At 39.7% G+C, this 12,251-nt stretch overlaps 1 protein-coding gene across 1 annotated transcript; it reads left to right on the forward strand.

Moving 5' to 3' along the window:
• Window positions 1–3,107: 3,107 nt before the first annotated feature.
• On the forward strand, window positions 3,108–11,798 carry nqo1 (NAD(P)H dehydrogenase, quinone 1; the record flags this gene model as incomplete). Its single annotated transcript, XM_083992665.1, has 7 exons — window positions 3,108–4,132; window positions 5,004–5,075; window positions 6,933–7,100; window positions 8,087–8,217; window positions 9,994–10,107; window positions 11,199–11,300; window positions 11,463–11,798. Exons 2-7 carry the CDS (start codon window positions 5,072–5,074, stop codon window positions 11,796–11,798), a joined length of 855 nt encoding a protein of 284 aa, XP_083848791.1. The 5' UTR covers window positions 3,108–4,132; window positions 5,004–5,071.
• Window positions 11,799–12,251: the final 453 nt, after the last annotated feature.

Here is a 12,251-nt window from a genome sequence, read left to right on the forward strand (position 1 = left end):
CCTTTTTGTTCACCTACCTGCTCCTCTGAAGTCTGCATCTTGGGTCCAGTCCTGCATTACCTGACAAACACACCAGATTAAGAGCTCCATACTGTTGCAACCATCTCCGGTCTCCCACACACACACTCACACTTGTGTATTCTGAATTTTAGAATATATTTTATGCTTCTCTTTCATGCTACAAACATTGGAAAGTATGTGAGTGTAGCCTTTAATTAACAGGTCCACAACGTCACATCCAGCTGTTTTAGTTCTGATTACTCTCCAGCAGGCGGTGCTGTGTGCTTGGACACAAACATCCCATGTCATCACACCTTGTGTGAATGTGCTGCAGTGTCCTCTCTCTTATGTTGAACAGATTAAGATGAAATGAGGTCAAACAATGATAATTTGATACACATGTCACCTATATGTGAATTTGTCACATAGGTGATCTTTATTTTATTGCAAAAAATAGAAGCAATGAAATGAACATGAAACATATACAATTATAGGATCATCCTTTGCCATAATTGGCAAAGTCTTCGTCTTTAAATTTATCAGAACTTTTATGGACACATGTTGAGAAGATCTCTAGCACCACCTGAGGTAAACACAGAAACTTTATTAATATCAGGGTATAGCCCCTGACATGAATAAAGTTCCTATACATACCATATAGGTTTGTGGGCACAAAAACTAAATATGGTGCAACTAAAAATAATTGTTTTAACTCGCAGGGAAACTGGGCAGGATACACAGGAGCAAGGAGCACAAGAATGAACAAAGGGCAGTGGGAAAACAATGGACTGCCACTTAGACTGGGGCTGAGGCTGCTGATGGCGGCGAGACAACCCTCTTTTGGAAGGCCTTCAAGAAGGTGAATCTGGAACAGATCCTCTCTAGCAGTCTTTTCTGCTACGCAAAGAAAGTCATTGGAAGAGAGCTGTCTAGAAATTGAACATCATGAACTTTTGTCACATCAGGAACTCGTTAAAGCAGAAGTGAGTGATATATTTGTGTTAATATAAGTCTTAAATAGTTATATCTTCCGACAGCAATCACTTACATAGAGTGTTTGGACTGAAACACGGGTCTGTCAGTCCCTCTGCTCTGCTCTGAGCCGAAGAGAAAACATTTATCGTATCCTACAGTTTTTATCCAATGAGGAGAGAGAACGGCATGCAGGGCTGTGTGTGCAGCCAAGGGACGCCGTGAATGTGGTGACGTAGCGACGAGGACTGTTATGGTGCGTTCAAGGAAACTCGTATTTTTCCGACCGTGAAGTGGTACCAGTTCGATCTAGTACGAGTTCACCGGTCGGAAGTTACAAGTGGCCGTTATAGTGACTTTCACCGGTAAAACAGGTCGGAAAAACACGAGTGGGTTGCCTGGAACGCTACAAAGTCGTAAGTTGTGACTTGAAGCTGTAATTTACGATTTCAAAAGCCTGCCTGGAACGTAGCGAAAACGACCGGATCACTCACTTCTGCTTTAACAACTGACGCTGCAAAAATGTACTTCAATGCCATGATGATACTCCCCTACATGAGATGCTGTATGCCATGTTGGACTCCAGACAGATCCCAGAAAGAAAGTCATCCTTTGGTCAATCTGCCTTTTCCATTTAGCCATCCGATGAATGGAACAGACTCGCTAGTGACCTGAAAATCAACAAGTACTGTCGCAGTTTCTGCCTTGCCACAAAGAAATGGCTCCTGATTAATCAATGTTGCCAACACTCAGGTGGTTGTAGTAATGAGAAGGCCACAAGGTGGAGCAGTTGGTGGAAGGAAAAATTATACATGTAGAGAAGAAGAGATGCTTGTTGATGTTCAGGGTCATCTTGCTGTGATGTGTGCCCATGTGTGACCTACCTGCATTTCTCCAGTTATGTTGAAATAAAACAAATTTTCCTGGAATACAAGGACTCCTGTGTGGGTTACTACAGTGGTGCTCCCAGATTTCCTGTCTGATTTTCTGATTTTGCGTTTCTCTCTTCTGCTGTTTATATTTTATGCTTTCTCTTTTGTATTTTAAATTCTGTGTCTGTTATATGTCGGGACTACGGATGGAAATTAGGTGCAACTTTTTGGGTCTTCACCAGTATCTCCAGCTCAACAAAGCACATCACAATCTAGCTACTCCAATACTGCACTGAGAAATTGTTCAAGAGAGAGCAACTAAAAAACAGATGTACAACTGTTAGAGGGGAATGAGCCGATGGAACAGATGTGACAAAAGAATGTTCAAACATAGAGTAATACAACTTTGATAGACTATAATTGATCTACTGTATATCTAATTGATATATTGCTTTATGATTTAGGAAAACGTCTCAAACTTTGCTTTTGTTTTATTATCTCCTGTAATATTGTTTTTGCTTTTTGAATTATTAAAAGGCTAGGCTCAAAAGCTACCACTTCAGCCTACACTTTTTGATTCACAACAGTGTACTGTATGTAGCCTACCATTTGTCATGATGTATAACGTTTGAATTGATCAAATGAACTGAAATAAACTACACCTCAATCAGATGGATTTCATTCTCATGAAGCATCATGAGAAATATTTTTTGTCTTTACATGCACATATAAGAAAAGCATGAGTTATTTATTGCAGTGCAGCTGGTTAGACATTTAGGTGAAGGAGAGAGCAACACAGACCATGGGAAATGTATGATATAAGAGGGAATTAACAAGATCCAGTAACACAAAAAGCATCAGACTTTCTGCTGTGTACTCGGGGATCAATTAGTCTTCATCTGTCTCATAGGCCTCTGCATGTCTGGGTTAACAGCTGGGTGAAAAACAAGACTGTCTAGATTGAGGCTCATGAAGTTGAAACATTCATACAAACAGTTCTTTCTGGTACACATATTTAGACAGAAGCCTTGAGCACACCTGTGTTTACCCCTAGTGCAGGTTAAAAAAGGAAATAAGTCAAAACTCAACAAAAATTCAACAGGCTGCAAAGCTAAATGCTAACATGCTAACCGTTTTACTTTGGTCCTTTAGCTCCCTAATCCTCAGTCCCAAACCTTAGGCTACTGATTGCATTTAGAATACATTTTATGAGTGTATAAACTTATCATGAATTTACTGAAACCATATAGGACATATATAACATGCATAATTGCTGTGGGCTGACTTATTGATACAATTTGTGTTTGAACCTCTACCTGTGCTCCATATCTGGGAGTGTAATGTTTATTTTGCATTTGAACTTTGAATTGTCCTACAATGTGCTGTACAAATGGACATGAGGAAGAGTTAATTTGATTTGTACTCATTTGTACTGAACTTAACTATTACTAGTATGAGACTAGTAGGATACTCAACTATTAACTGAGTTTTGTTGGTCAAACTTCATTAGGGTCTTTTTCTTCTTCACCATGTGCTTCTCACTGTCATTTTAATAGTATTAAAAACTCTTAATCTTAGACATTTCTCAAGGAGGATTAAAACCACTACATAATGACTGTGTGTTTTGTTTTATGGTGATTGGTTGTTGTTGTTGTTGTTTATGTTTTATGGCAAGAATGTTGCTCAGTGACAGATTACTAGAATAATTAGATATTGAGTGAGGGGCAGGCAATATAAGATGTATCTTCTCCCTGCTCCCTTCCAACCAATGGAAGAAATGTTGTGATGATATTGTCAAATTGTGAAATTGCCTTGGATAAAAAGAAAGAAAGAAAAAAAGAAGTCTCAAGCCTTTGTGACCTCTGACCTTTGATGAGTGTACAATAACAATACTATTATGTATATAAACCTGGCACACTTTGACTGTTGTGTCTGCTGCTGCACACAGTTACATCACAGCTCTTTACGTGTAAGCCGAGCATCTGAAAAATGTCCCCCATGGCAGGTAACCTGGGCAGGTCTCAGCGCCAAGGCTCCTCCAGGTGATCAGCAGGTGACAGAAGTGTCCGTGTCACATTCCTGCCTTGTTACATACCAGCCTGACATGCAACGTGCAGAGGGTGCGTCTGATCCCCAGGAGGATAATACACGAAGCAGCAGTGAAGTGGAACTCAACGTGACCCAGAAACAGAAAAGTGGACACAAAGATAAAAACACAGGAGCAGAGACGAGAGTGGAGCCGCGAGGTCCGAGCTCTCCACAGAGGACCTGTTTCCTGTGAACCCTGGGTAAACTGAACTGAGTTCTGTGTGAGATCTGCTGTCTGATGTCTGATTAGTCTGAGGAAGAGAAACCAGGTGATCCAGCAGGTGACAGAGGTTTCTATGTAGCATTCCTGCCGCATTACACAGAAAGAGGAGCAGGGTGAATGTCTGATCAGCCACTGAATGGAGCTCATTGTGTTTCCAAGATTTTTTCTTTTTTCTTTTTTTTTAATCATTGATTGTTTTACAAATAGTTTTTATACAATAATATGACATAATCATAAGTTTGATTTTCAGGGTCAAAGCACAGTAGATATGAATTAAACAAGTAATTAATTTAAGGCTTGGTTAAAAAGGCGGATTTCTATTTACCATTAAGACATTAAGGTTACTGCCTAATTTAAAATGATATGAAATGATACTTTTTCACTTCTATTTCCTCTAAGATGTGTGAGAAGTTTTCTCTACTGCTCCACACGCAGTCAGTCAGACAAAAAACAAAAGGTGACAGGTGACGTAAACACCGGGACTTGAGGGAACGGCTAAGGCTTTACTAAACTGACACCTTCCTCTACTTTCCTGCTAACAAGGTGAAATTAAGTGGGATTAAAGCGTTTATTAAGCCACATGACCTGCTCGGATTATCCCTTAAAAGTGACCCAAACATTCTTTTCCAGGCCAAATGAAACCAATCTGATTCCCCTGCACCAGTGACTGCACAGCCCGGCTGGCTGGCTCACACACACACACTCCTCCTCCTCAGCCAGGAACTAAACCGGTCCTGCAGTCTGACAGCAGAGGTTTTTTTTTTTTTCCTCCAGTGTGTAGCTGTGAGACTCAGACACGTTTACTCCATCTGATATCTAATCTAAGCATGTTTCTCACGCAAAGAAAGCCACCGGGTCTATAAAGGTGGCCCGGCCCAGATCCACAGTGCAGACCAGGATCCAGCAGACAGGCAGCATGGGTAAGTCTCTGACTGTTTTACCGCTTTCTACTGAAATCAGTCTGTGCATGTGAAAACCACTTACAGTAAAGTCAAAGACAAAGTCTGGTCACGCTTCATGTAATCATGTATTCACACGGCTGCCGAACAAATGTACATTTTTCCTGCTCTTAGTGAAGAAAATATCTTGATTTTGTTCTGTGCTGCACCTTAAGGGCTAGAAAACAAATAGACTTATCTCAGGAGATCAACCATTTGTTTCAAAGCTCAATATCATGTGGCGCTCACATATGAATTAAATCAGCTATAAAGCTGTACCTTTTTTAGTTTTTGTGTGCTGTCTATAGTTAAAGTATAGTTTATTACACACTGTTGCAGTAAGCAAGTAAAATACAGTTTATGCTGACAAATACAATATCTGTACACAACCAGATGCAGTCATAGGTTGGTGTTAACATAGAAATCTGTCTTGAAGGTTTAGTTAAAGCTTTTCTCACATTTAAATCTGCCTTAAATCTGTAAATCATTCACCTCTCTGTGGACAAATCAGATTGTATTACTGGGACTTCACACAGTAGATAAAGAACATAAAAAGTTTAATTCATTTAGATTGTCTATTATATTATGTATTCCAACAATAACTAATCCTCTTGGTCTGAGAAGAGGATCCTATATCTTTTCTGTCGCCCCAATATATTATTCAACATAGTTATTTAGCCTCTATATGCAGTGTATAAACTGTTTATGACACACTAAATTGTGTTGTTGTAATTATTATCATTATTTTAATCATAGACTTTACTCCCCGAGAGAAAGAAGTCACAGGTCATTAAGTGCATAGTTATGTTTTGTTGTTTGGCAACAAACAACAAAACAAAGCTACACTACTTAGCTACAACATGTTTACACCAGTAAGTGTAGAAAGTGTTTTTATGAACATTCAAATATCATCAATATCAACCATTAGCAATATCATTGCTATCATAACTTTCTATTATAATTATAATTATTGTATACAATCAGCTAGAACAACCTATTGTCAACTTATCAACCTACACATATCAAAAATCTAATATGCACTTTGTGTTTTTTGTCAGTGCCATTTTTTTCACCTAACATACTAAAAATACACTGAATACTGTACTCACTAATATACTGTATACTTACTGTAATTTGTGTTCCTTTATAAGCCACATTTTCACCTCTACTCTATTTTGTACGGTGGCCCTGGGAGCTAAACAAAAATAAATAATGCAAATAAACAAACTTGCTGCTGAAATACCTTCATCAATTTGACGAAACACAAGCTGCAAAAAAATGACAATGGAAATTTAAAAAAAATCTGTATTGTTGTGAGATTTTCTTCAAACATTCATCTTTCTTTGTTGATCCTTAAATTTTCCTCTAGCACCATCATCAGTTCAAAATTAGCAACAGAAACCAACAACCATCAAAGCTAACAACTTTCTGTCTGCAACACATTGATACAATAATTATATTGTATCAATGATATGCATGTGATAATATTTATTTATTTAACCTTTATTTAACCAGGCGAGCAAGAACAAAATTCTTATTTTCAAGTGCAGCCTGAATATCATTTTGTCATCATTATGTTTTGAAGTTCTTGTTGCTTTTTAGTGTAATTGTTGTTTTTGTTCGGAAGACTTTTATTGTGAAATGTTTCAGCCACAATATTCATATAAAGTTTCCTGAATTGAACTGAACTGAACTGATGAGTGTGTGTGTGTGTGTGTGTGTGTGTGTGTGTGTGTGTGTGTGTGTGTGTGTGTGTGTGTGTGTGTGTGTGTGTGTGTGTGTGTGTGTGTGTGTGTGTGTGTGTGTGTGTGTGTGTGTGTGTGTGTGTGTGTGTGACAGCTCAGAAGACGGCTCTGATTGTGTATGCCCACCAGAGCCCAGGCTCGTTCAATGCAGCAGTTCGTGATGTGGCTGTTCAGGAGCTGACGGAGCAGGGATTCAGGGTCATCGTGTCCGACCTTTACGCTATGAACTTCAGAGCCAGTGCCACGCAGGATGACATCATTGGTTTGTCTGTCTCTCAACACCTTCTGACTTCCCACCTCTGTCTGTGGCCTTCAGGTCCAAGTCCAGGACATACAACTCATACTGTAAATGTATTGGTTGTGGATTAATCTACATGTAGTGCTCTAGTAACTATTTGGGGCAGCAGGAGGGAAAGCTTTATGGTTCGGAGACATAAGATTAATGGATACACATATGCTACTTTTCAGGATACAAAAACTATGGAACATCACTTTATGTGTCCTTTAAGTCCTGATCAGGGCCGGCTCTACGCAGGGGCAAGAGGGGGCAGCGCCCCCTCAAATAAATGTCTTGCCCCCTCAAATCCAAATTTTAGATGTTGAGAAAGCACATTTTAATATACTCAAAAAATGTGTATATTACAAGTTGACAAAATTATCTGCAGTAGCACAAAAATCTGCCGAAAAAGGGACACTGTCCTGTTCTAAAATGTTCTGTTCCTTTTTCTTTTTTTTTTAGTATTCACAAGAGTTTTGTAAATCTTGACCATAGTAGACCCCCTCCTCTTCTCAGAGTACACCAGAATGCTTCACTCACATTTTAAAATCACAAATATTTTCTGGGGGAGATGCCCCCAGACCCCCCTACAGGGGTTTAGCTACTCACCTTTTTCACCCCCTCTGGGTTTGCAATGCATCTTCAGGTATATGCACCCCTAACCCCCCATATAATGTGGCTCTTTGCATTACGATAGTAAAAAATTTGGGCTCTAAGACCCTGGTTGGCCACCCCGGCCCCGAGTTGGACAGGTCTGAAGGTAGAGGCCTGACAAAGTGCAATCCACTTCTCCAGGTTGGGGTTGGACACATAGTCAACAACCCAATTCAATGAAGTTACTATAAGCATGGAGAAAAAAAAGTGCTGGAGCATGATGTGTTCACATGATGCCCCCTTCACATTTCTGACTGCCCCCTCATATATGCCTGCCTAGAACCGGCCCTGGTCCTGATGGAGTTTATCATGTGCAGGTGAACTGAAGGAGCCAGAACTTTTCAAGTATGGAGATGAGACGATGCACGCCTGGATGGACGGCCGCCTGAGTGAGGACATCGTGGCAGAGCAGCGCAAAGTGGAGGAGGCTGAACTCATCGTCTTCCAGGTCAGACACCCCACCTCTCCGGTTTGTCCTGCGTGGAGTTACCTTTTGTCACAAGTGCTAAAACACATTTCTTGGCATGACATTTCTGCTCTGACTTTCTCAGAACTGTAAACACAAAACTCAACTATCAAGCCACTTTCACCAAACCTCTGATTCACTCTTCTTGCAACACCAAACATATCAAACACCTCCAGTTTATCTCCTCTGAAATAGAAAAAGACTTTTGTGTTTTCTAAAATATTATTACCTCACAACAGGTACAGCTACAGGTGTGCCGTACCTGCGTTTAACCTGGGCTTAACATTTTGCATCATGAGTGCAGCTGTGTGTACACTTCTAACTCACAGCATTAGACTTTATAGATATAATATGTCAATATGGAGGACGTTTATTTTCATGAAAAGTGAAGACATCAGTGTTCAAGGTCAAGTTTGATCATCTTTGTAGATAGATATTGTCATTGTCAAGAAATACAACAAAACTTCAGCAAACTCCTTAGCATCTTTAAAAAATACATAAATAAAATAAAAATAATTAAATTATACACACCCACACACTCTCTCAGCTAACAGACACACTCACTCACTTGTAACATTATCTCATCATTACCATCATGTAAAAAGTAAAATCATCATGTAAAAAGTATTTACTTTTTTTGGTAATGATGAGATAATGGTACAAGTGAGTGTCATTTTAATTCATGTTTATGAATTCAAATTACATTTATTGCGAAGAGTCCCTTTAGTTGCAGTAGGTCTGGTCGATTGTGTGGATTACTCCACCAGAGAAAGTAGTTCCACAGAAATGTGCTCTTTTCTTCTATTTTTATTTGATAGTGTTAAGATGGGCAAAATACACCAACTTTTGTTTTTAGAAACATTTTTGGGGAGGGGAGTCAAAAAGTGTTGTTTGATGGACTTACACACTGTTTTTTTTTAATTATCTGCAATAAGTGATTTTAAATTGACTTGTATCAGCAGTAGTGACATCAAAGTATTCATCAAATATTAAACATTAAAGCAGAAGTAAGCGGAATGTTTGTGTTAATATAAGTCTTAAATAGTTCTATCTTCCGACAGCAATCACTTCTATAGAGTGTTTGGTCTGAAACACGGGTCTGTCAGTCACTCTGCTCTGCTGTAAGCCGAGGAGAAAACTTTCCTTGTATCCTACAACCTTTATCCAATGAGGAGAGAGAACGGGATAAAGGGGCAGTCCTCTCTGTGTGTGCAGCCAAGGGATGCGCGTGCATGTGGTGACGTAGGGACGAGGGCGGAGACTGCTAACTCCATCGGCTGACAAGAAGTTAGCCAAAACGACCGGATCGCTTACTTCTGCTTTAAAGGCGACTGCATTCTGTTTATCTGTGTCAGCGTCTGGGCCTTTGTTTTGCCCATTGCCATGACTCATTGGGGCGACAACTGTTGTAATTGTTATTGGTAACGGCTGAGATTTTTCTGGCTGTGACAAATCAAAGTGTGAGGGGGTGAGAGGTGTGGCTGTCACACCTGGAGATCAATTACAGAGCAGCACATTAACACATTATACTGCTTTTCTTTTTTTTATTGTATTGCATGGCAACAAGAAAATAACACCAGCCATATCCTGTATGCTTCACTAAATTCCATACAAATTAAAAGAATAAACCAGCTGGTTGGTTTTTATCCTGTATGTCAGAGCATGGAGGTGATACACATACAAAACAAAAAAAGCACACATCCAAAATGAAGACATTAAAGGAAAGAAATTAATTTGTTTCTCTGTGGGTTTGTGCAGTTTCCTTTGTACTGGTTCAGCGTGCCCGCCATCATGAAGGGCTGGATGGACAGAGTCCTGACACAAGGTTTCGCTTTCTCCCTGGAGAAGATGTACAACAACGGCATTTTCAAGGTGTGTAGGCAACATGGATTTAATTTTTTGTTATCTAATTATTGCTACACTACTGTTGTCATTATTTCCTTGTATTACTTCAACTGTGATGGGGTCAAGACAGGTGGGGAGACTGAGGTCACTGTGTATCATTGAATTGAATTGAGTAATTTTGTAACATAATATAACACAACGCAATACATGGAAAGAGTGTGGGGAGACATCTGAACATCTATCACAGTGAAATTGTCATGTAGCTACTCTACCTACCCTTTTATGCAGGGCACCAAGAAATAACTACGATGTCAACAAAACAAAAACTAATTCAGACTTGACAGATGCAACATAATATGATATGACTCGCTGCAACAATGATAAAACATTTGGATCTAATCCATTCGAATAAAGTGTCAAAACATCAATTGACACAGAAAATCATATTTACCAAATCCATCAATTCAAGGAGATAAGGTGACAGTGAATAGTAGTTTTAAATGCCTCAGTTTCATTTTATTAATTTATTAAGTCATTAATAAACTAACCTCATTTTAATTTGATATTTTTTGGTGTAGCTACATGATTTTATTAATTTTTTTAATAGTTAACGTTTTTTAAATGAATTACACTATATTGTATATCTTAATATTTTATCATTACATGACAGTGTGTAAAAGCACCAGCAGAACTGTCTTTTGGACATTTTTTGAACATAAATGGAGTTAGCCTAATCTTCACCTTAATCCTGCTCCAGACCGGATTGCCCCATAGCATAAATCACCATGGTTACAAGGTTGGCATTCGTGTTAACCACTTCGATGGACGGAGTTGAGGCTCAGGTTGATGGAGCAGAAAGTTGGAGCTTAGCTCGAAGTGACAGGTTTAGCCAGAACCATGTTTCCTTGGTTACCGAGGTGGAGCTAATCTTGATAGAACGTTGATGGAACTCTCACTAAAATAAGCGAAACTCGGCCATTTAAGCCAGACACCCTCCTGATACTGATAGTAAGGATTTGGTCTCAAATGTGGTTTTCAGCACTAAACTTACTTCGATTCTGTAAGTAGAGGCGGCATGTTTCAGCCTGTATAATAGCTGTGTTTTTATGTCCATGAAGGATAAGAAGGCGATGTTGTCCTTCTCTACCGGAGCAACACAGACCATGTTCCAGCCTGATGGGGTCAATGGAGACATCAACGTCACACTGTGGCCTCTACAGGTATTTTACAACTGCACCGGCTTGGCTGCACATTGTATCCTCCTACCTCATGTTTCGTGTCTGCATCTCTCCACTGTAAACTACCTTGTCCATGAAATTACTTCACGTACATGTTCAGTGCTGGTGGATGTTTGTGAACCTGCTTCTCCCTGTGTCCTTCAGAACGGCACCCTACACTTCTGTGGATTTCAGGTCCTTGCCCCTCAGATCTTCTGGAGCCCGGCTCACTGCCCTCCCATGGTGCGAACCGCAATGTTAGAGGGGTGGCGAGGCCGGCTGAAAGGACTGCTGGCAGAAAAGCCTTTGACCTTTGCCCCCTGTGAGCTGTTCGACCTCAGCTTTCAGGGGGGGTTCTTGCTCCGGCCTAAAGCGAAGGAGGAGCAAGAGTCGCAGCCCTACGGCATCACCACCGGACACCACCTGGGAAAACCTCTGCCGCCTAACAACCAGACAAAGGCTCAGCCCACGGATGGAAATAAACCGGACTGCAAGAACTAGGACCTCCTCCTCATTCTTCAATGTGTGTTTAAACCATCTGTATGTTATACGATCATTTAAATGTAATATATGTGATTTTATTCAATCTTTGTTTTCTGGAGCTAAAATTAAACCATTTACATTACAATGACCATTACTTGTTTTTATTACAGTTTTTCACAATTGCTAAAACACATTTCTTGAAACTTTTTTTTTCTCATTGTCTCAATAGTCAAACTTAGGTTAACCCCTTCCTGCAAAACCAAAAAAACATCAAAAACCGTCAGGCAGTTTGGTCTGTTTTCAAAATCAAATGCTGGATGACACACGAGCCATTCACAATAGAAATACCACTGATCATTCATTACACACTTTGTAGAAACATTTAAAACTAGAACAATTTTCTCATAAAAAGGTCTTTTATATTTCATTAAAAAAAAACACAACTCTATGTCTGTCTGACATAGCCTACTG

This window comes from Trachurus trachurus, assembly GCF_905171665.1.
Source record: "Trachurus trachurus genome assembly, chromosome: 3".
NCBI lineage: Eukaryota > Metazoa > Chordata > Actinopteri > Carangiformes > Carangidae > Trachurus > Trachurus trachurus.